We start from the raw sequence: 24,233 nt of genomic DNA, 5'->3' as shown, positions 1-24,233 counted from the left end.
ACTGCAAGGGGGAAGCAATGGGGCCTCCCCGGCTGGCAACCTCCCTCCTCCAGGATGAAAAATGTGTTGAGTGCCCGAGGGAAGGCCAAGCTGAGAGCTGTCGGCAACCACGAGGCTGCTGCCTCCTGCCCCTACCGGGAGGAGCCAGCGAGGAGATGGTCCCCAGTGCTTAGCTGGCACATGGAGCAGGAGAAGAGCCACAACTCCCTCCAGCAGAGCAAGGCTGAGCAGGGACCTCATACTTGCAGCGCTGGTCAGCTTTGTCCAGCAAGGGCGTGAGCTTCAGCAGGAACTCAAAAGCGGAATTGACGTCCTCGGTAAAGTCCTGCAAAGAGCCAGAAACTGCCGTCCGGCTTCCAGACCCCCAACGCCACCCACAGCCTGTGATGCAGGCTCTCGAGGGCATCCTGCTGGGTGCACCCTACAAGTCGGCCATGCCCACCGCTGGGCTCCAGCGACTGCAGCGTGAGAGCGGGGGGCCTCGCTGCTCCCTGCCACCCTGGCCCTGGTCATCTCAGGCAACCTCGCCTCTGGGGGCGGCCTGGCCGCCCTCTATTGGGAGACCAGGAGCACATGCATGGATGCACACAGATGCACAGTCTTCCCACGCTTCCAGCCCTCCTCCAGTGGCACCAAGAGCACCGCCCAGCAAGGGCCAAGCGACCCAAACAAGGACTCACCTGCTCCCACGCCCACCCTCCATCTCATTTGTTCAACTCACCTTGTCCCCATGGGAGTATTTCTTCAACTTCACCAAAACCTGTGGAATCTAGAAGGTGAGACAGGGGGAGAAACAGGAAGCTTAGTTTCCTTTCTCTTTTGCCCAGGTTGTCCCTCCATCCCCCTGCTCTGGGCAGAGACCAGAACCCCCCTGGCCTGGAAGTGAAAGCGCTCCAAGAGCTGAATGAGCAAGCTGCCTGGCACCCTCAGCCTGCGGGGCAGGAACCCATCCCTTCCGTGACTAAGGAAACGCCGTAAGCGAAGGTGGGCTCCCACGGCCACCCTGAGCCATCCCTGGCGTCACCTCTCTGAGAACCCTCCCCAGCCTGGCTCTCCGGGGCCCCATATCCCAGGTACCTTGAGGAAGGTGAAAGCTGTCCACTTGAGCTCCCCAGTGCCCTCAGGAGACTCGATGAGGCCCACGAAGCAAGCTTTCCAGATCTCCAGGACAAAAAGTGGGGTGGGGATATGCTGTGGGAAGACCCGAAGGCGAGGCATGAGGGCATCTGCCCCCTCCGTCTCCTGGCCCCTGGGGCTCAGGTGGGTCAGAGGCCGCGCAGCACGGACACCTCCCCCACTCGTGTGCGAGAGGCAGGGATGGCAGGTGACACTGCAGAACCACTGCACCTGATGGATCCGCGCAGGTCTGGGAGAAACCCCACTTCCCCCAAGAAAGACCAGAGGTCTTCTCCCTGCTGCCCTGCCCGGGCGGCCCACCTTGGGGCCAGAGATGCCACCGTGGCCTCCCACCTGCATGCGTTTCACCATCATCAGCTGTTCCACCAGCGGCTGGGTCTCGCCTGTCAGGTTCATGGTGCCCTCGAGTAAGACCAACGCGTGGACTGTGGGGAAGCCAGTCTTGTGCAGCTGCTCGGAGTGCACGGACAGCATGGTGGGGATGCTGAGGGGACAGACACACAGGGGACGGCGTGGGGAACACGAGGAAGAGTCAGAGAGGGGGTGAGAGCAGAGGGGCGGGGCCAGGGGCCGCACCTTCCTGCCCCTGCCTGGGGCCTTTCCCCTCTCCCTTCACCAGGGTCACCCAGGAGCGGGTACCTCCTGATGAGCGTGCCACACTGCTCGGCCTGGCTGCGGAGCTGAGGGTTGCTGAGGTTGGCCAGGATATCCCCAAGCTTCAGGAGGGAATGCTCGATGGCAGTCCAGGAGGCTGGCAGAGAGAAGGCAAGGCAGCAAGTGATGGGCGACAGAGGAGAGGGTGAGACTGGCCCCACGCCCCCCCAACTCTGGCAGACCCGGGGCCCACGAAACAAGAGACCCGAGGCTTCCCCTGAGGATGGCGTGGAGGCTGGGGGGCTGAGGGCAGCATGCAGTGTTTTCAGAAGGGGGTGAGCACCCGTGACGCAGGCGCTAGGAGCTGTTCCCGGGGGTCACTCGCAGCTGACTTCAGAGACTGAGTACGGCACACACAGGCAGTGACAGAAAGAGATAGGGGTGGGGGCTGCAGGCCCGTGACCAGAACAGCAAGGGGCCGCAGGTCACTTCAGAAGGGGGCAGGCCTTGCAAGTGGCCACCGCTCTCCACCCGGGTCAGCTAGATTCCAACACAGCCTTCTGCGCTGGGCCACTCCCCGTCGGGGCCTTTTCTCTCGCTGTTCCCCTCTTCCGAAATCCATCCCCTTCTCGGCTGCACCCTCACACTCTCCACTATCTCCCCCTCTCTGTTCAAGCCCCAGCGTTTTTCTCAACTTGCCCGACTGGCCCAACCCACTGATCTCTTACCCCTAAGTAAATGCCTGAACTCATGCTCCACACCGCATAATTGGCCCTTAATTATAAGTCACTTATCCTAGTTACACTTCCAAAGGGTCAAATGATGAATAATGGCACCAACTAGCCCATTAACCTCCATGTAGCACAGGGAAAAAAACAAAAACAAGAAGACCTGAAGTCTGATCAAATTAAGTTAAATACTCATTCATTTTTCAGCCAATAAACACTGGTCAAGTGCTCGAGATAGATAAGAAACTGCCAACACAGCCCACTTTTACACAGCGACCATCTTCCTGGACTTCTCACAAGCAATAAGCCGTTAGTTTGAGAAGCAATAAAAATACTAGTCCTGTGACAAGTTCTCCAGCCAGGTCCTAAAGGCCTGAGGGTAACCCGTTCCAGCATGCCAGTTACTGGAGAACAAGAGATCCCAGGTGGTCCCAAGCCTAGGCCTGAGCAGGACCGCGGCCCGCCCGAGGGGCACACGCCCAGCAGAACCACTCCTCCCTCCCAGGAGGTGATCTGTCTGATCCCAGCTCTGGAAGACTCCAACATGTAACCCCTGCACTTGAGTCAAGAGGCAGGTGGCTCAACAGGCCCCGCCGCAGACGGGGACCGCGTTTAAGGGGCTGTTTTAGGCAACATTCACACACAAGAGTCATCTGCTTTCAGATGATGAGCAACATGGAGACAAACACAAGGATGGATGGTGTGCTTGTCCTGTCCTCTCATTTCCTCCGTGTATTTGGTACTAGTCTTGCTCCCCACTAGCTCATGTGCTGGTTGAGGGCAGGGACCCTGCCACATGCTGCTTCAGTAGCCCCCCGCCCCCCGCCCCCAGCACCTGGCACAGTGCTGGGCATACAATAAGGCTCAGTAAATACCTGTTGGTTGATTGGCTCGGGTGCCACCCTGCCCAAGTCCCTGGGATGTATGCAATGCTTATGGGGAGAAAAAAAAGGAAGTGGGATGATTTCAGATCCTCCTGGAAAAAAGTGGGATGGCATCCTGCCTCTCCCCTCTCAATTACAGAACGGGCTATGGGAGCAGTGGCAGGTGGGGCTCGGGGAACCAGGGGACATACAGGCCTCCTCTAGTTTGGCGATGTGGAGCAGGGCCCGGTTCTTGGTGCTGCTGAGGGTCTTCTCCAGGCGCTGCAGGCACATGGCAAGCTGCTTCTCGCCAGCGGCTGGAGTGCCAGCCTCCAGCCCCTCCCGGAGCCGCTCTGCAGAGGCTGCGGTGCAGCGCAGCAGCCAGTGGAGGGCGCTGAGAAGGGCCCGGCACAGCCCGATGCACTCCTCCGCTTTGCCATGACAGCTATCGGGAGAGGATGCAAAGTCTGTCTCTGCTCCAAAGGCTGAAATCCGACCCACACCAATGTTCCCGAGTGCCTGGCACCCCCTTACTATGGAAGAGAGCTGGGAAGCCAGCCAAGGCCTGGGGAGGACTGCCCTGCAGGCTTCCACTGATAGGATTTCAAATGAGCTACTCCAAATAAAGAGGCATTTTAGTCCCAAGAGAACAAGGAGAAAAAGATGCGGATGGGCGGATGTGGGTGGGCAGGTGGGAAGAAATGTGGGAACCCCCAGAGGTGGTCTGAGCCTTTGTGCCGACAGGTTCTCCTTCACACTAAGGAGAAGGACTTCACTGGAAGGTTAAGAGCCCCTCACCCCTGCCATTACCTCAGCCGGTCACAAAACATGTCCATGATATCCAGCAAAGCCTGGACACACAGATCCCGGGAGAAGTCATCAAACTGCAGAAAGAACAGTGGAATGCCCCAGTCGCCGCCCAGGCTCACACGTGAGGCAGCTGGCACTTCAAGACTCCTGCTCATCTTTCCTCCAACCTCAGGCTGCAGACCCTGCGTCCCTTCAGCGTTGGAAGTTGGCTCCTACCTGCCAGCCCCCATGGCCCAGGATCCCCCTCCCTCTAATGGAAGGCAGCCAGGCCAGCCAGAGGCAAGCTGTGCTGCCCGACCAGCCTCAGAGGTCACACGATCTCGGGGCGGTCAAGGGGGTGGGGCCCCATCTGTCACCACCCTGTCTCTGTCTCCCCGCCGCCCCCCTCGCTGGTGAGAGGCTGTGGTCATACCTTACTGATAGCTGTGAGGACGGAGGAGTAGGACACCATCTGGAGGGAGAGGAGAAAGATAAAGTTCAGGCAACCGGTGTCCCACAGTTGAGAGGAACAAACACGGACGCTCAGAGTTACTGCAGCTCTCCTAAGATCTCTACCCCTTCGAGAGGCCTTCCTCACGCCCCAAAGAGAGGCAGGAACACCAGGCAAGGTGCCCATTCCTGCGTCTACCAAACTCACAATGATGGACAGCACCGGCGTAAAACCCACTGAGAAGGGGATGCGAGGTATTCAAGGGGCCACGTTTCGTGTCCACTTGCCACTCGCTGTCCACCATAGAGGACAAGGTCTGACAGCTGGTGGGCAGAACAACGGACAAGAGGGTGGGCAGGTTACTCTACTCCCACACCTGCTATCGACGGTGAGTTTATTTGGGCAAGAACTGGAGCCATTACAACCTTTTTCTGCAATGAAGAGGGAGTACCGACACTTTGAAATAAGGAGTGAATCCCATTATACATAATTCTCTAGGACTTCTCCAGGCCACCACCCAAAGCAGAAATCCTGCCCCCACCCCTCATAATACCCTTCGACTCATCGTTACACTGTGGGTACCTACTGCCACCTCCACACTAGAAGCTCCTTGAGGACAAGGCTGCTTTAACACAGTGACCTCCATTAATAAGGTCTGCAGAATGAAAAAGCAAGATACCCTTAGAGCAGTAGTTCCCAAAGCAGCTTCCAAAGCTGCACTGTCCAGCAGGGAAGCCACTCAGCTGCATGGGGCTAAGTTTAAATTATTGCTGAATAACTTTAAAAATTCAGTTCCTTTGTCATGTTAGTCATATTTCAGGTGCTCCACAGCTACATGGGGCTGGCGGCTACTGTAACAGACAGCACAGATACAGACTATTTCCATCACAGTGGAAAATTCTATCGGGCAATGGTGTTCCAGGTGTTCCTCGAGATGTGACGAAAGAGGCAGACTATCACCTTTGGAATGGATAAGCAATAAGACCCTGCTGTGTAGCACTGGGAACTATGTCTAGCCACTTAACGATGGAGCATGATAATGTGAGAAAAAAGAATCTAAACAGGAGTTCCCGTCATGGCGCAGGGGTTAACGATCTGACTAGGGACCATGAGAGGTTGCAGGTTCGATCCCTGGCCTTGCTCAGTGGGTTAAGGATCCAGAGTTGCCGTGAGCTGTGGTGTAGGCTGCAGACACGACTCAGATCCTGTGTTGCTGTGGCTCTGGCGTAGGCCAGTGGCTACAGCTCTGATTCGACCCCTAGCCTGGGAACCTCCTTATGCCGTGGGAAGCAGCCCTAGAAAAGGCAAAAAGACAAAAAAAAACAAAAAAGAATCTATACATGTATGTGTGACTGGGTCGCCATGCGGTACAGTAGAAAATTGACAGAACACTGTAAACCAGCTGTAATGGAAAAAATAAAAATCATGATAAATGAAAAAAAAAAAAAAAAGCCAGCATTTGATACCTGAGCTTGCCCCCCCCGAAAAAAAAAGAGGTTAAGAAAAATTTTACACACGCACACACATCCACAGCTTCTGTGTGACACGACTTTGAGAAACTCTGAAACGACCATATACAAAGAACTTTCTCTGAAGTAAACGGTTCTTAAACAAAGAGCTTCGTCACCACAGGACTCCTCTAAACCATAAGAATATTCTTGTACACAATGAGAATCTCTGAGGTGACTGGAGATGAATCAAGCAGTATTTTTTCAACTTATTTGACCAAGGAATCTCATTTAACTAGTATTTGCAAAACATATTTTGAGAAATGCTCTCTGAACAGGGAGCTCCCTGAAAACAGAAATGGTGTTAAGCATATGTTGCCCTAGAAACCCAACCTGGGACCAACCGCATAGTCGGCCCTCAGTAAGTTTGTTTTTTTTTTCTTTTCTTTTCTGGCTGCACCACAGCATACGGAGTTCCCAGGCCAGGGATCAGATCTGAGCTGCAGCTGCAACCTACGCTGCAGCCACAGCTGCAGCAGTGCCAGATCTTTAAACTCACTGTGCCGGGCCAGGGATCGAACCTGTGTTCTAGTGCCACAGAGATGCCGCCAATCCCCTTGCACCATAGCAGGAACGCCCCTCAGTAAGTTTTTATTGCTTTGGATTGATGAATTCTCGTAACTAGCATTCTGAAAAAAATTTTACCTTAAAACAAGTTTCTATGAGTAAAGCCTACTCATCACCATCATAAGATTGGCGGAAAGAAATCACCTGTCCTCAGTGAAATCAAACCCTACAGAGAGCTTTTAAGTTGTCATATTTTTAAAAAATAATGATAGCATGCTGCTCAAACATGAATAATACTACAGCAAATGGTCACAACTGTACATTCAAAACCACTGCCAAAATACACCAAGATCCAAAGCAGAACGCAATGACTGACAACATCAGGATAATCACCTGCCTCGTGGGTTGTCTTCACTAGAGGAAGAGAACTTTCCAAAGATTTAAGAAGAACGCTAAGTCACCCTCAATGACGCAGGATGGTGACGTTTACATGCATGGCGATGTCTTCCTTGTATAATTTCTCTGTCGTGTGAACAGACGGCCCTCCGTTCAGACATTTTTAACTAGCGTTCTTGGATAAAGAGAAGCGAAACACACAGAGGACTTAAATCCACCATGAGTGCTGAGTGCCACTCTCGGCGGGACATGCTGTGAAGCCGGAGCCGGTGTCTGACAGTGATCAGAAAGTTGGGCGCCTGCCTGGGCAGGATGACCGTAACGTTCCAGGCAACTGTTTGTTTATTTATAACTGAGGTCCCCATAGCAAGAGCTTGGCAGTGAACTGAACCTTGCTGGATACCAACCTGAAGGGGGAGCTGGATGTTCCCACTCGACCCTGACCCCAAACTGCAAGAGAAACCCCCAGATCTCTAGGTTCTAAGGGAGGCCCTTAGTTACTCAGAATTTACGGTCTCCAAATTCAGAATTCTGTTCGGCACGTTTCTGCTGACAGTATCAATAAAGCACTGCTACTCCAGAGACTTAAAAATACTTTCCTCGTGGTGAACTGTTTTTCACAGTAAGGATTTAACCTATCTCAGTCCTGACGTACCTCTCCACGGAGAAGCTCTGGACTCCCGCCAGTCCCCCAGCCAGAGCCCGTCTACGCGGCCCAGGGCACACCTGGCCAGCCTAGAGTGACCCTGGAGCTGCTCCCTAATCCCCTCTATGCTTCTTCAGAGTCAACGCCCTTAGCAACTCCTGAGTGCCCTCTGCCCGCACAGCACTGGCCCAAAGAGCCTCTTGACGCTGAAGTAAGAAGCCGTTGCTAATTTTGCACCACACTTTCCAAGTCATGGAGGTCTGTCAGATACATGTTTACTTCTCGATCACTGGTAATTCAGCCTCCTCCTCCCCTCTCTTGCCTTTCCCATCAGTCTACACATCTCAAGATGCTTCTATTTTTAAAAGAACCTCCCACAGATCCTGTACTTCCAATTAACCACCACGCTCTTCACAGACGTACAAGTGCCCTGCACTCTATCTCCCCACGTTCCCTTCGCACTGCGACCCACTCCAATCACCTCTGTCCTTACCACCGCGTGAACCTCTCATTAAGCTCATCAACAAACTTGTTGTTAAACCCCAGGGATGCGTCTCAGTTCTGGTCTCATGGACCTCTCAGCAGCGTCTCACACCAGGCAACACCTCCTCATCCTTCAGTCCTCGCCTCCCTGGGTTTTCTTTTCTTTTCTTTTTTAAATTAAAGTACGGTTGATTTGCAGTGTTGGATCAATTTCTGCTGTACAGCAGGAGTCCCATCGTGGCTCGGCAGAAAGGAATCTGACTAGCATCCATGAGGACGCGGGTGCAATCCTTGGCCCCACTCAGTGGGTTAAGGATCCGATGTTGCCGTGAGCTGTGGTGTAGGCTTGGATCTGGCATTGCTGTGGCTGTGGTGTAGGCCAGAGACTACAGCTCCGATTTGACCCCTAGCCTGGGAACCTCCCTATGCTGCAGGTATGGCCCTAAAAAGACAAAAAAATAAATAAATAAAATAATAATAAAATAAAATAAATTTCTGCTGTACAGCAAAGTGATCCAGTCATACCTATGCACACATTCTTTTTCCCATATTATCTTCCATCATATTCTATCACCAAAAAATTGGACATAGTTCCCTGTGCTGTACAGTAGGATCTCATTGCTTATCCGTTCTACATGAATAGTTTGCATCTACTAACCCCAAACTCCCAGTCCATCCTACTCCCTCCCTCCTTGGAAATCAGTTCTCCTTGTCTCTGAGTCTGTTTCTGTCTTGTAGATAGGTTCATTTGTGCTACACTTTAGATTCCACATGTTTGATATCATACGGTATTTGTCTTTCTCTTTCTGACTTACGTCACTTAGTATGAGACTCTCTAGTCGCATCCATGTTGCTGCAAACGGCACTTTTTCATGTTTATGGCTGAGTAGTATTCCATTGTGTATACAACATCTTCTTAATCTACTCAGAGATATTTAGGTTGTTTCCATTTCTTGGCTATTATGAATTCCCTGGACTGTCCTAGATACCACACTTTCTTGTTCTCCTTCTCTCCACACGGGCCCCTTCTTTTCAGACTCTGATGAGGAATTCTTTTCCTATGTATGCTCCTTAAATGTGACCAGTGCCTCAGAAACATGGCCTGCGTCACTTCTTCGCTCCCTCTCCACTCTCTCTGGGTAATTGCATCCATGCCCATCGCTTCAATTACCACCTGCGGCTGACAAAGCCTGAACCGTAGCTCCAGTCTCCGCCTCTCCTTCTGAGTCCCACACATATATGTTCCACGGCCTACTGAGCACGTCTCTGACAGGGCACACAGGTGCCCTCAGCGAAAAAAGCCCAGCGTCAAGCGAGCCCTCTCCACCCTTATCTGCATCCCAACCCTAACACCAGTCCTGCTCCACTCCCTGTCTCCTTATGGTCCCATTAACCACCACAGGCCAAACCAGAAACCCAGACACCAGCCTTAATTTCTTACTCTCCCTCACACCCTTCATCCACTTAATCGCCAAAGCCTCTCAATGCCACTTCCTAAGTTCTTTTTGTTGTTGTTGTTGTTGTTTGCCTTTTCTAGGGCTGTACCCACAGCAACGCCAGATCCTTAACCCACTGAGCAAGGCCAGGGATGGAATCTGCAACCTCATGGTTCCTAGTCGGATTTGTGAACCACTGACCCATGACAGGAACTCCCTAAGTTGTTCTTGAATTCATATTTTCTTCTTCCTGCAAACCGTTTCTCAAGTTTATGCTAATACCCTCTCCTACCTGAATCACTGCAACAACTGAAATCGGGGGGCTGGAAAACTACAGCTAGTAAGCTAAATCTGGCTCACCACCTTTTTTTGTAAATAAAATTGTATCAGGACACAGCCATGTCCATTTATTTACATACTGCCTATATGTGCTTTTGAGCAATAACGACAGGACAGTGAGAGTGGAGATATACAGCCTGCTAACCTGAAAGTATTTGCTATCTGGTCCTTTACAGGAAAAAAATGCCAGTCTAACTATTTCCCTGCCTTCTGTCTTGTGCCCCTCCAACTCATTCTTCAAACTACAACCAGAGTGATCTTTCTAAAATGAATCCACAAATTCTCCAAGTCCACAAAATCAAGGACACCCCATCAAAATGTAATGGGCTATTTAAAGGATCTTAAGTTTGTCAACAACTGTTAATATCTACATAACTTAGTAATGGATATCTTCCGAATGACCAATCATGATATTATAAAACCATGCAAGGGGGAGCACCCGTTGTGGTGCAGTGGTTAACGAATCCGACTAGGAACCATGAGGTTGCAGGTTCGATCCCTGCCCTTGCTCAGTGGGTTAAAGGATCCGGCATTGCCATGAGCTATGGTGTAGGTCGCAGACGTGCCTTGGATCTCGAGTTGCTGTGGCTCTGGCGTAGGCCGGTGGCTACAGCTCCGATTAGACCCCTAGCCTAGGAACCTCCATATGCCAAGGAGCGGCCCAAGAAAAACACAAAAAGAAAAAAAAAAAGAAAGAAAGAAAAAACCATGCAAGGGTAAAAGTGTAAGAGAGAGGAGTTCTCGTTGCTGCTCAGCAGTTAGTGAATCTGACTAGCATCCATGAGGACGTAGGTTCGATTCCGGTCTTGCTCATTGGGTTAAGGATCCGGCGTTGCTGTGAGCTATGGTGTAGGTCACAGACTCGGGCTCAGATCTGGCACTGGTGTAGCTGTGGCACAGACCTGCAGCTACAGCTCTGATTCAACCCCTAGCCTGAGAACCTCCATAACCCTAAAAAGCAAAAAAAAAAAAAGTGCAAGAGAGACCAATGGATTTTAAAAAGACTATAAGAAGTTCATTGAGGTGGTTTCCCACCACCTACTGTGTTTTAGCATAACATCAAAGAATAATATCTACACTTATTTGAAAGACTAATTAAAATATTCTTCCCTTTTGAAACGAAATGGCTGATATGTGCGGTCAGGTTTTCTTCATGTACTTCAGCTGAAATAGCCTAGTGCAACAAGTGAATGCAGAAGCACATATGAGGAGTTCCCATCGTGGTGCAGGGGAAATGAATCCGACTAGGAACCATGAGGTTGCAGGTTCAATTCCTGGCCTCACTCAGTGGGTTAAGGATTGTTGCCATGAGCTGTGGTGTAGGTCGAAGACGCAGCTCGGATCTGGCATTGCTGTGGCTGTGGCGTAGGCCAGCATCTATAGCTCCAATTAAACCCGTAGCCTGGGAATCTCCATATGTCGTGGGTGCCGCCCTAAGAAGACAAAAGACCAAAAAAAAAGAAGCACAGATGAGAATTCAGCTGTATTCTTTTTTTTTTTTTTTCTTTTTTAGGGCTGAACCCAAGGCACATGGAAGTTCCCATGCTTGGGGTTGAATCAGAGCTGCAGTTGCTGGCCTATGCCACTGCCACAGACAGCAATGCCACTAGATCCGAGACACGTCTGTGATCTACACCACAGCTCACAGCAATGCCAGATCCTTAACCCACTGAGCGAGATGAGGGATCGAACCCCGAGTCTTCATGGATACAAGTCGGGTTGGTTACTGCTAAGTCATGATGGGAACTCCTCAGCTGTATTCTATATATTAAGCCAGAATTAAAAGAGATTTGCAAAAAATGTAAAACAATGCCAACTTTCTCACTAATTTTTTTGGTTTTGGAAAATAGTTATTTTTCATTAAAATGTTATTTATATTAGTATATTATGGGTTTAATTTTTTGTTACTTTTAAATACATTAATAAAGTTTAAAATTTTATCTTTCAGTATCTAAAATGGTAAATATGAATAACTATGACACATATAAACAAAAGCTCTATGGGAGTCTCAATTTTTTTTTTTTCTTTTTTTTTTTTTGGTCTCTTTAGGGCCGCACCCATGGCATATGGAAGTTCCCAGGCTAGGGGTCAAATTGGAGCTGTAGCCACTGGCATAGTATGCCACAGCCCCAACAATGTCAGACCCGAGCGGTATCTGTAACCTACATGACAGCTCAAGGCAATCCTTAACTCACTGAGCAAAGCCAGGGATCGAACCCGCAACCTCATGGATGCTAGTCAGGTTCATTAACCACTGAGCCAGTATGGGAATTCCAGGAGTCTTAATTTTTAAGAGAATTAAAACGTCCTGAGACCAAAACTGCTGCTCTATCATATCACATTATTTCCAGTTCCTAAATATCATGTGATGTTTGTCTCCCAGCCTTTGCATGTTTTTCTCTCTGCTGTGTACATGCTCATCAATCTGCCTGGTTAACTCCCACTCAACACTCATGATTTGGTTTAAACATCACTTCCTCCCTAATCATTCAGACTGGATTAAGCATCCCTCCCATGTACTCCACAATACTCTGCCCTAGCCTAATCATAATCCCATCCTGTGATTGGTTGCTTATTTACATGCTTGTACTACCTAATAAATTCATTGTGTGCTGGGATTAGCTCTGTTCACAGGTAAATCCCCAGTGCCTATAGCATTGCCTGGCACATACAAGCATTTGTGAATGTTTATTCAGAGGACAGTGAATGCAATATTCATCACAACAAGTGAAAGATGACATTTTCAAGAGAAAACTGAGGCTCAGACAAATGATGTGTTCAGGCACATTCACCTAGAAAGTGTGAGCTGACAGACTCCAAGTCTTTCACCTCCAAACCCTCACTTTGTGGAATAAGGGGAACAGTTTACCTGGGAACTAATGGCATACTTCAGGTAGGACAGGATGAGAGGATTGGGGGACGGTCCAATCATGGCCTGCTCCAGTAGTGCTTCTGCAAGGGCAATAACAAAGGAAGACTGAGTGGTTACAACATTTCTGGGGTTAGCCCTCCCATCCATCCTTCCTTCCTACTTCACACGAGACCTGCTAGGTTGAGAATGTCCCAGGTGGCTCCTTTGGGAAAGAATTTCTTCATGTTGATTGACCACTGGTAGTCACTCCATCGCTCCTTCCAAGCTTGCAAAATGGCTTGCTTCAGGTTCACCACCTTCATGATTTCACTCTGAGGCGGCGGGGCCGGTGGAGGTCAGCTTTGAGGGGGGAGAAATCGAGCTAGAGGCGGGGAGAGGAAATTCTGAGGAAAAGAAGGGGGGGAGGGGCAGAATTAAATGGAATGGAGAAGATACAGGAAGATTTAACGAAGGCAGAACTAGAAAGGAAAAAAAGGGGAAAGGGGCAAAGTAAGGATCCTGTCAGATTCTTTCCTCCTGAACCGTTCTTCTTTAAACTGGAGCACTAACTAAAAAGAGGGTGTCAAAGGGGTTTAATACAAAGAACGGGCAGCAAGGGGTTAAGCCGGTTCCGGGTGCCTGACTACGCCCTTAGCTCTGGCTGCGTCCCTGAGCCGCTACCATCTCAAATCCAGATTTTCCCCCCATTTCCTCCACCCTCCCCAACCCTGAAACTTTAATTCCCTGTTTACTTTTCATCCATCACCTCCCCAAATTTAAGCCTACCGGACAACCTAGTTCTAGATCCTACGTAGCGCCATTTTGGCACTTATTAAAGAGCTAATTTTCTATTGGCTGAGAGTAACAACCATGAACCAATAAGAATGCAATAAGAGACTGGTTACTCCACGATGCCTTCTGGGAATTGCAGTTCTGTGGACTCCGTTAGTAAGGAAGCTAAGGAACGAAGCTAGTCAGTCTGCATTTTCTCTCCTTCAGGGAAGGACGTGTGGGAGCTCGGGCATCACTGAGATGCTGGGAAAGGCTCTCTAAAGGCCTCCCGCAAGGGCTTCCTCTAGTGACGTCACTGTCGACCGAGCATTTAAGTTACCTTAGGATGTGCTTTCATTACCTGCTGGTTAGTAGGCAACACCAAGGGTATGGTTTACGTTCATCAGTAGATTTTCTCTCTCCCGGACTTTTTGTTGTTGTTGTTGTTCTCCTAAATACCTGGATCTACCAGGGTGTTTGGTTGGTTGGTTGGTTGGTTTGGTTTTTTTTTTTTTTTTTGGCCGTGCTTACCAGAGTTCTTCTCATTTCCACACCTGTATTCCAGAAGCAACGTTGAGGTTCTGTCAGTTGCACACACATCACCCACCACTTCAACCCCCAAATCTGGCGATCCTTCCAGAATCTCCTGGCCCAGCATACTGCCTGAAAACAGGGAGAAGTAAGGAAGAAACTGAGGTTTAGGTCATCAAAAATAAGGACAGTCTGAGAAACCTTCATAGTCAAGAGTCCAAGGAGACATAATGACTAAATGTAACTTGGTAACCTGGATGTAGTCCTGAACCAGAAGAACATTAGGTGAAAACTAAGCAATCTGAAAAAAGCATGGGCTTTAGTTAACAATAATGTATCAATAGTGTATAATAATGTTAACAAATGTACCACACTAACATAAGATGTTTAAAAAAGGGGGGGGGGAGTTTAGTGTGGGGTACATAGAGACTCTCCACTATTTTCATTTTATCCCTATAAATCTAAAACAATTATTTTAAAAAAGTATTAAAAACAATATGGAGGAGGTGCCATTGTGGCACAGCGGAAACGACTCTGACTAGTAACAATGAGGTTGCAGGTTCAATCCCTGGCCTCGCTCAGTGGGTTAAGGATTCGGCATTGCTGTGAGCTGTGGTGTATGTCGCAGACAGGGCTCAGATCTGACCTTGCTGTGGCTGTGGTGTAGGCCGGTGGCTAGAGCTCCGATTCAACCCCTAGCCTGGGAAATCTCCATATGCTGCAGATTCAGCCCTTTAAAAAAAAAGAAAAGAAAAAAAAAAGAAAGAAAATGGAGAAGTTCCTGTCGTGGCTCAGCGGAAATGAATCTGACTAGTATCCATGAGGAGGCAGGTTGGATCCCTAGCCTCGCTCAGTGAGTTGAAGATCCAGCATTGCTGTGAGCTGTGGTATAAGTTGCAGACGTGGCTCAGATCCACCTTTGCTGTGGCTGTGGTATAGGCCAGCTGCTACAGCTCTGATTTGACTCCTAGCCTGAGAACCTACATGTGCCACTGGTGCGGCACTAAAAAAAAAGTATATATATATGTATATGTGTACATATATATATGGAAATTGGCACAACACTGTAAATCAACTCTACTTTGAAAGAGTCCACTAAAAAAGAACCCCATTAAACTGGAAAAAACAACAACAATAACAAAAAACAGAAAACAATATGGGGGTTCCTGCGGTGGCACAGTGGGATTAGCAGCATCTCTGGAGCACTGGGAAGCAGATTCAATCGCTGATCCAGCACAGTGGGTTAAGGATCAGGCACTGGCACAGCAGCAGCAGCATCTTAGGTGACAACTGTTGCTCGGATCTGATCCCTGAGCTAGGAATTCCATATGATTCTGGTCGGCCAAAAATGAAAAACAAACAGTATGTCTTGTCTTATGCCATGAAACCATATTACAGATAATTATGTCCAGTGTTTGGGGGTATTAGCCCTTCTCTCCCCTCCTGCCAGCCAGTGAGAAGCCAAAAGCAAATGCTACTCACCTCTGACTCCAACATCTGAGCTTCCCTATACACAGCCCTCATCCGTGTCCTGTGGACAGGTTGTCCCTAACATTTACAACTAGAACTACATGGAAGCCCTCCCCAGTATCCCGCCACCCCTATGTTCGTCCCCCAATCCCATACCGTGAGGAGCCTCATATCCCTACCCATAAGTCCAAACTCCAGCCATATCATCCAATCACCATTCTTTGGTCACCCTTTCAGTGGTGGAATCAGTTCACAGAGGGCTATATCTGGAAGAGCAACCCACTCAGGCTCTGGAAGCAAACCTGAGGCACTCAAGGCAGAGAATAACAGGATCTTGGGTATCTGGAGCACAGTCTATACAAGGAGACAAGAGCTCCTGCTCCAAAGAGGAGAGTGCAGCTGGAGGAGAGCCAGATCACATCCCTCTAAGGTCATGACTGCCTATGGCCTTCTTCCCTCTACATTCAGCCACCCACAACCCCCTCCATTCTGCTCCCTCTAGTACCCGCCCAAGTGACACCACTGGGGAATAATGTTTATGCAAAACAGCCGCCAAATATGTGTAGCCAAAGCTTCCAAACCAGGATGGAGGGAGAACCCAGACTCCTCACACTTAACCTCCAAACTCCCTCCAGACACACACACACACACAAACACGATGGCCGCAGACGCTGTTTCTCAGCAGACTCTCACACACCTGGCATCCCTTCTCCCAGGCCTCTCCCTCTACCATTGCTTGCTTCTCTCCTCTCATTCCTGTCCTATTACTGAAGCTTAGGGCTTCCTGCCTCTACCCATCCCTGGATCCTGCAGCTCTCCTCCCATCCCTCACAGCCCAAACTGCCCTCTTGGAGAGAAGCTGCCAATTTGTGACTGCTCCTGACTTAGGGGGTACTGAGTCCTGTTCCCATGGGAGTGGAGAATGTTTGGGTCCTGAGGATAGCAATTTTGTTGTTGTCGTTTTGTTTTTTTAGAGCCACGGGTGCAGTATATGGACGTTTCCAGATTCCCAGACTAGGTAGGGGTTGAATCAGAGCTGCAGCTGCCGGCCTACACCACAGCTCACAGCAACGCTGGATCCCCAACCCACTGAGTGAGGCCAGGGATCAAACCTGAATCCCCATGGACACTAGTTGGGTTTGTTTCAGCTGAGCCACAATAGGAAATCCTGCTATATTCTTTTTCTAATTTTTTTATTAAAAAAAGTTGGGGAGATCCCGTGGTGGCGCAGTGGTTAACAAATCCGACTAGGAACCATGAGGTTGCTCAGTGGGTTAACGATCCATCGTTGCCGTGAGCTGTGGTGTAGGTCGCAGATGTGGCCCGGATCCTGCGCTGCTGTGGCTCTGGCATAGGCCAGCGGCTATAGCTGCGATTTGACCCCTAGCCTGGGAACCTCCATATGCCACGGGATAGGCCCAAGAAATGGCAAAAAGACAATAATAATAATAATAATAATAATAATAAAAGTTGGGGGAATCTGGGGTTAATAGTTGCAAACTATTGCATTTGGAATGGATAAGCAATGAGATCCTGCTGTATAGCACTGGGAACTATATCTAGTCACTTGTGATGGAGCAGGATGGAGGATAATGTGAGAAAAAGAATGTATAGGAGTTCCCGTCTGGGCGAAGCAGAAATGAATCCAGCTAGGAACCATGAGGTTGCAGGTTAGATCCCTGGCCTCCCTCAGTGGGTTAAGGATCTGGCGTTGCCATGAGCTGTGGTGTAGATGCAGCTCTGACTCCGTGTTGCTGTGGCTGTGGTGTAGACCGGCAGCTGAAGCTCTGATTGGACCCCTAGCCTGGGAACTTCCATATGCTGCAGGTACGGCCCTAAAAAGCAAAAAAGAAAAGAAAGGAAAAGAAGAATGTATGTATGTATGTATATGTGACTGGGTCACTTCGCTGGACAGAATTGACAGAACACTGTAAACCAACTATAATGGGAAAAATAAAAATCATTTAAAAAACTTTATTAGAGTTGATGTACAATGTTCTGACAATTTCTGCTGTATAGCTATGTGGCCCAGTCATACATATATATACATTCTTTTTTCTCATTTTACCCTCCATCATGTGCTATCACAAGTGATTTGGATATAGTTCCCTGTCTATACAGCAGATAGTGATTATTTATTTATTTATTTATTTTTGGTCTTTTTACCTTTTCTAGGGCCTCTCCCATGGCATATGGAGGTTCCCAGGCTAGGGGTCTAATCAGAGCTGTAGTCACTGGCCTACACCACAGTCACAGCCACACCAGATCCAAGCTGCATCTGCGACCTACACCACAGCTCGCAGCAACTCCAGATCCCCAACCCACTGAGCAAGGCCAGGGATCAAATGTGCAACCTCATGATTCCTAGTCAGATTTGTTAGCCACTGATCCACGATAGGAACTCCTTCTTTTTTTTTATTTTAATTTTTTTAGGACTGCACCCGCGGCATGTGGAGGTTCCCAGGCTAGGGGTCCATCAGAGCTGTAGTCGCCAGCCTACGCCAGAGCCATAGCAACAAGGGATCCCAGCCACATCTGTGACCTACACCACAGCTCATGGCAACACCAGATCTTTAACCCACTAAGCAAGGCCAGGGATCAAACCCGCTGAGCTATGACGGGAACTCCAATAGTGATATTCTGAACTCAAACCATCCCCCTCTAACAGGAAGCTGGCAGATCTGGGTGGGGGGATGCCATCTCTCCACTTCACAGTGGCAGGGAGGTGGCTTTTGTCGTGAGGTCATCTGTTTTTCCTGTCCACCCCCCACAGCCCCCGACCAGCAGCCCTTTCTCTAGGCTTGGCAGGGTCTCCCCAAGGACTGGACTCCTGAGGGAGTAAAAGGACTCCCTTAGCTCTGGGCAAGGGCTGTTTCTAATTTCTCTATTTTTTTTTTTTTTCTTTTTCAGCCACCCTGCAGCATATGGCATTCCTAGGCCAGGGATCAGATCCAAGCCCCACTTGCAAACTACACCACAGCTGCAGCAACACGGGATCTTTTAACCCACTGTGCCATACCAGGGATGGAACCTGCATCCTGGCGCTGCAGAGACTCCACCAATCCCTCTGAGCCGTAGCGGGAATTCCCCAATTTCTCTATTTCATCCTGACTCTCTAGTGTGTAAGTTTCAGAGACACCCTTTCCTACACCATCTCTTCCCTCCACACCAGAAGAGCTTCCTAGGACCCACAATCTCTCTGGCTTGCCCACCATAAGGATGGGATCCCATGAGAATCCTCCAGAGGCTGAGAGAAGAGATGCTGACATCCCCTTTGAGTGTAGACGGAAACCCTCCCCACACACCCCCTCGCAACCATCTCCCTTACTTAACTCCACTTTCCTTGGCTGTCTGTTTCTTCTTCCTCGGCACTGGAGGAGGCTGAGTTCCCACTTCTGCTCTCTTAGCGGCGAGCCCCAAGCTCTTTATCTTCTTAGCTGGTTGGGCTGAGGAAGGGGTCCAGCTGGAGAAGAGGGGGCGGTAGAAGCCAGCCAAGCAGAGGACATGGTGTCACTGGAGCAATGGCAGAAAAGGAGCTAGATCAGGGAGTTCCCGTCTCGGCTCAGTGGTTAATGAATCCGACTAGGAACCATGAGGGTTAAGGATCTGGCATTGCCATGAGCCGTGGTGTAGGTTGCAGACATGGCTCAGATCTGACATTGCTGTGTCTCTGGCACAGGCCAGGCCAGTGGCTACAGCTCCGATTAGACCCCTAGCCTGGGAACCTCCATATGCCACGGGAGCGGCCCTAGAAAAGGCAAAAAGACAGAAAAAAAAAAAAGGAGCTAGATCAGAGTGAGGACTTGGGGTGTGTTAAGAGGCTATGAGGAATTGGGATTTTGGTACCCAAGGAAATGGGGACATTCCTTATCTAGGCTGGAAAGATGCATACGGTAAACTAGCAAGTCTAGATCCAGAAACGCTAAAATACTTGGTAAGCATACCACACATAAAGGGTTTCATCTTCCCTTCTCTCGATAGGGAAACTGAGTCGTTCCCTTCCCCTAACGGGAACGTTTTCCTTTGGAAGCTTGCCTGGGCACCCCCACTATGGGAAGTTAATTGGCAGCAGGTGGATGAGGAAAGAAAGCAAGTCGTTCCCACACATTCATGCACAGCTGGCTCCAAACCAGTTCCCTTCCCCCCCCCCCCCACCGCCAGTCCCCATATCAAAATCCCCTCTCTTTGTGTATCTGGGGAAGAGGGAGATAGGGGAGAAGGCTACAGGTGGCCCCCCTCAAGGACACTTTATGGATCCCCCACCCCCGGGAAAAGCCCAGAAAAGACCAGCCAGGGAGCTCTCTTGTGGCACAGCAAGTTAGGGATCTGGCCTTGTCACTGCAGCAGCTTGGATCAAGGCTGTGGCACCGGTTCGATCCCTGGCCAGGGAACTTCCACATGCCACAGACATGGCCAAAACACCAAGACCAGCCAGGACAGTGAAAGGCAGAATTTGAAGCAATTTTTAGCTGTTTCCTATCTAACACCCTGAAGGATGTCCACACCCTCCAGCATGTTGAAGAGGGTGCTGGGATCCTGAGGCCTGGACAGTGGTGAGGCAGGAAGGTCAGCCACCCCTCCCTCTGTGCCCTGAGAACCACTCTATACTTTTGGCCTCCACACCAGTCTGTGCCATCACGGTTTCCTTTACCTGGAGGGAGTGGGCTGCAGCGTGGTAGGTACAGGAGACTGCCCCCTGCTCCTCTCCTCCTCTCTCCTCCCAGCAAAGCAGGTTGAAAGGCTTCCATGCAGGAATGAAACCAGAAGCTGAGAAAGCTTAGGGAATCCAATGCATGGCACGTAAAGTCAGAGTTTGCATATGTCTCAGCCGAAACGGATTCAACCGGTATCCATGAGGTTGTAGGTTCGATCCCTGGCCTCGCTCAGTGGGTTAGGGATCTGGTGTGGCTGTGAGCTGTGGTGTAGGTCACAGACACGGCTTGGATCTGGCATTGCTGTGGCTGTAGCGTAAGCCAGCAGCTGCAGCTCTGATTGGACCCCAGCCTGGGAACCTCCATATGCCACAGGTGTGGCCCTTAAAAAAAATGTCAAATGAATAAAAATAAAAGAAACTCTGAAAGACAACCTGGAGAAGGCGCCTGCTTCTTTTTCCACATCTGGCCTCATCTACCAAAAGCAGAGCTCAGGAGTTCCTGTCGAGCCTCGGCGGGTTAAGATCCTGATATAGTATCCACGAGGATGCGGGTTTGATCCCCGGCCTTGTTGAGTGGGTTAAGGATCCAGCATTGCCACAAGCTGCAGAGTAGTTCTCAGATGTGGCTCAGATCTGGCATTGCTGTGGTTGTGGTGTAGGCCAGCAGCTACAGCTCTGATTCGACCCCTAGCCGGGGGTACTTCCCTATGTCACAGGCACAGCCATAAAATGAAAAAAAAAAAAAAAAAAGCAAAACCCAGCCAGGCCCAAGACACTTCCCAGGCTCTCTTTTTTGTGACCCATAACCAGGGCACCTAATGGGACAAAAGTGATTGATGGAGGGCAATAAGTAGCCACTTTACTCTTAGCAGGACAATCATTTGCTAATTGCCCAGTCTCTCAGCTCTGCTAGCCACTTGATCCCCAACTCCTGTGAACTGACTCCCTTTTCTTTTCTCCACTTCCACTATCTTTTTTATTTCTTTTTTTGCTATACCCCCGACATGACATGCAGAAGGGCCATGAATGAACTCGAGCCACAGCAGTGACAATGTTGGGTCCTTAACCCAATGTACCACTAGGGAACTCCTCCAGCTTTCTTTCTTTCTTTCTTTCTTTTTTTTACCAGCAGGCTAGGCTGAGACACCATAGCTATGGCAATACCCCATCTGCAACCTACACCGCAAGCAGCTTGCTGCAATGCCAGATTTTAAAACCACTGAGCGAGGCCAGGGATTGAACCAGCATCCTCGTGGACACTACGTTGGGTTCTTTTTGTGTGTGTGTGTGTAGCATATGGAAGTTCCCAGGCTAGGGGTCGAATCAGAGCTGTAGCCGCTGGCCTATACCACAGCCACAGCAACGCCAGATCCAGGCTGTGTCTGTGACCTACACCACAGCTCATGGCAATGCCAGATCCTTAACCCATTGATTGAAGCCAGGGATTGAACCCTTGTCCTCACAGATGCTAGTCGGGTTTGTTTACCACTGAGCCACAGCGGGAACTCCTATTCTTAACCTCCAGAGCCACAAGAGGAACTCCCACCACCACCACATTTTCTTGCTTAAAAAATTCATAAGAAGGAGAAATACCTGGGTTTTAGGTTCTCTTAGTGATACCTCAGTTTCGTCTGCTTTCTAGAATCTTCCAGGACTCCCCAATAAGTGGGGCTGTGTCTGCAGAGTCAAAGGGTGTCACTTGCTGACATCACCCAGAGCCCAAAAGGTCAAAAGGAGATGGGCAGGAGAATTCCTGAGGCCCAGGCCCCTGAGCTAGGTTCAGGGCTGGCTGGGGCAGAGCCCTTGTCCCCTGTTCCCCCAAACTGCTCGGGGATTCTGAGCAGGGGATGGTGGGGGGAGAACCCTGCGGGGGGTCTTGGCTTCCAGGCTTTGGGGAAAGCTCTTCAGAAAGCTATCTGGATCCCCTGGTTTCTGGACCCTTGAGAAATCTTGGGGTGCTTCCTAGCAACAGTCTGGGAGGGAGGGAAGGAAGAAGGAAGAGAGGGAGGGGCCTGGGCATAGCTGCTCCGATGGGAGCCCAGAGAACAGGCTGTTCCTGCTGCCTCCTTGGCAACCAAAGTCTAGGAGGGAGGGGGCCGTCAGACAAATCCCCTTGCAGGGTCTCTACCCATCGCACTCACGCCCCACCCTCCTGCTCTCCCCTTGGACTCAGCCCTGAAGCAGAGGTGAGGGGGATGGGAGGAGCGGCCCCGGGAAGGGTTTCATGGCAAAGAGGGGCCAGGAGCTGGGGACAAAATGACTCTGAGCTGAGCTAGAAGCTTCCAGAAACAGGCATAGACAGGGCGAGTGGGGTGGGAACGGGAGTGACGCAACCCAGAGCCAGGGGCTGTAAGCCCAGACCTGGGCTGCATCTTGGCATCTGGCAAGTTGCCTGCTTTGGAGGCCGTGCGCCCTTCACTTTGCCCTTGCCCAGGTCTGTTACAGCCCACATTAAGAGCTGAGGGAAGGGAGGTGGCACAGCGGAAACAAATCTAACTAGAACCCGTGAGGATGTGGGTTCGATCCCTGGCCTTGCTCAGTGGGTTAAGGATCTGGTGTTGCTATGAAATGTGGTGTAGATCGCAGATGCAGCTCGGATCCCACATTGCTGTGGCTGTGGTGTAGGCCAGTAGCTGTAGCTCTGATTTGACCCCTGGCCTGGGAATACGCCTCAGGTGCGGCCCTAAAAAGTGAAATAAAACAAAAACAAGACGAGGAAAGGGAGAGAGATAAGGAGAAGATAGAAATGGTGAAATTTGGGAGTTCCCATCGTGGCTCAGTGGTTAACGCATCCGACTAGAAACCGTGAGGTTGCCGGTTTGATCCCTGGCCTTGCTCAGTAGGTTAGGGATCCGGTGTTGCTATGAGCTGTTGTGTAGGTCACAGACGAGGCTTGGATCTGGCGTTGCTGGGGCTGTGATGTAGGCTGGTGGCTACAGCTCCAATTAGACCCCTAGCCTGGGAACCTCCATCTGCCGTGGGTATGGCCCTAGAAAAAGACAAAAAAAAGAAAAGAAAAGAAAAGAAATGGTGAGATTTGATCTCTGAGTTTAAGGTGCACACTCTGGCCATGGGAGAAAAGGGGGATCATGAAGCACCTCATTTTCTGGGGCTCTGGGTCTAGAATTTCAAAAAAATGTCCCTCACTCAATAAAACTTTAGGGCCTTTCATCAAGGAGATGTGGTGGGAAAGCCAGAGTGGAGGAGAGAAAAAAACCCTAGCACTTTCACCTTCTCCCCCAGACTCCATCTCCCCGCCTTAATCCAGATTATGGCCAGACCCTTCCCCTGCCTCCTGGTTCTTGCTGGGCTGACCATTGCAGAGGATACATGTAGCTCGTCTCAGAAATATATCTCATGCACTGAGAGTCTCTCCCAATTCTTTGGGCAGCTCAATCCCAAGAGACTATTTCCAGACACCATATGGCATGTACCCTGAGCACTCCACACCCCCGGGTTTCAGCCAGACCAGATCACTGAGGAGGGGGCATCGACTGGCAAACAGCCACCCTCAGTGCAGCTCCCACTGCACTCTGCCCTGACCCTGCGCCATCAGCCTCCTGTCCCACATTGCAGCTGTTGCATGTCCACCGTGAGCCCAGGCGGAACCCGCAGGTTCACTTACTGCACGCTGACTCTGCATGCTGCAGCCCCAATTCCACACTGCAAGTATCCGCCCCCCAGTGCAAACCCCTCACCACCACACTCCACTCTGCATCCCATGGGTTTCATCCCAACTACCCTTCTCATCCCAGTGATTCCAGGGGCTCCCAAGAGAGGCACCCTCCCCTCCATGCACTGCAAACCCCAATACCCCTGTAAAAGAAGTGGTTCCGACAAGGCTGCAGATGCAGGTGGCTGAGACTAAGGTAAGTGAGGGCAGCCCAAATCTATATGCTGCTAGGCTGTTGTTCAGAACCCCACACTTGGCAGGTGATTCTGCCCAGTACGAACTGGAAGCAGGTCCTTTTCACACACACACACACACACACACACACACACACACACACACCTCTCCAAGAGCAGGCTGTGAAGACAGGGCCCCGCCCTGGCCTTGGGAGCCGTGGGAAGGCTGTGGC

The 24,233-nt window shown here is 50.2% G+C and overlaps 1 protein-coding gene across 8 annotated transcripts in view; it reads right to left on the bottom strand.

Annotated features, from left to right (window-relative positions):
* Nucleotides 1-24,233, bottom strand: part of MED24 (mediator complex subunit 24) — a 35,991-nt gene that overhangs the window by 9,912 nt on the left and 1,846 nt on the right. Inside the window, exons 2-14 of one of the 8 annotated variants that reach the window (XM_047757231.1) lie at nt 18,829-19,013; nt 14,054-14,162; nt 12,922-13,132; nt 12,747-12,829; nt 4,545-4,583; nt 4,133-4,206; nt 3,535-3,767; nt 3,335-3,391; nt 1,777-1,888; nt 1,471-1,621; nt 1,078-1,191; nt 722-769; nt 243-325 (exon numbers count right to left, since the gene is read on the bottom strand). In XM_047757231.1, coding sequence (XP_047613187.1) covers nt 243-325; nt 722-769; nt 1,078-1,191; nt 1,471-1,621; nt 1,777-1,888; nt 3,335-3,391; nt 3,535-3,767; nt 4,133-4,206; nt 4,545-4,583; nt 12,747-12,829; nt 12,922-13,051 — 1,124 coding nt within the window. In that variant the 5' untranslated portion in view covers nt 13,052-13,132; nt 14,054-14,162; nt 18,829-19,013. Of the gene's footprint in view, nt 1-242; nt 326-721; nt 770-1,077; nt 1,192-1,470; nt 1,622-1,776; nt 1,889-3,334; nt 3,392-3,534; nt 3,768-4,132; nt 4,207-4,544; nt 4,584-6,970; nt 7,252-12,746; nt 12,830-12,921; nt 13,208-13,514; nt 13,826-13,860; nt 14,006-14,053; nt 14,190-18,828; nt 19,014-24,233 lie in introns of those variants that run through there. The other 7 variants (XM_047757232.1, XM_047757233.1, XM_047757230.1 and 4 more) reach the window with 7 other exon arrangements.

The sequence above is a fragment of the Phacochoerus africanus genome, chromosome 14, assembly GCF_016906955.1.
Source record: "Phacochoerus africanus isolate WHEZ1 chromosome 14, ROS_Pafr_v1, whole genome shotgun sequence".
NCBI lineage: Eukaryota > Metazoa > Chordata > Mammalia > Artiodactyla > Suidae > Phacochoerus > Phacochoerus africanus.
Note: the sequence above shows the minus strand (reverse complement) of the source record. Positions and strands in the feature narration are given on the sequence as shown.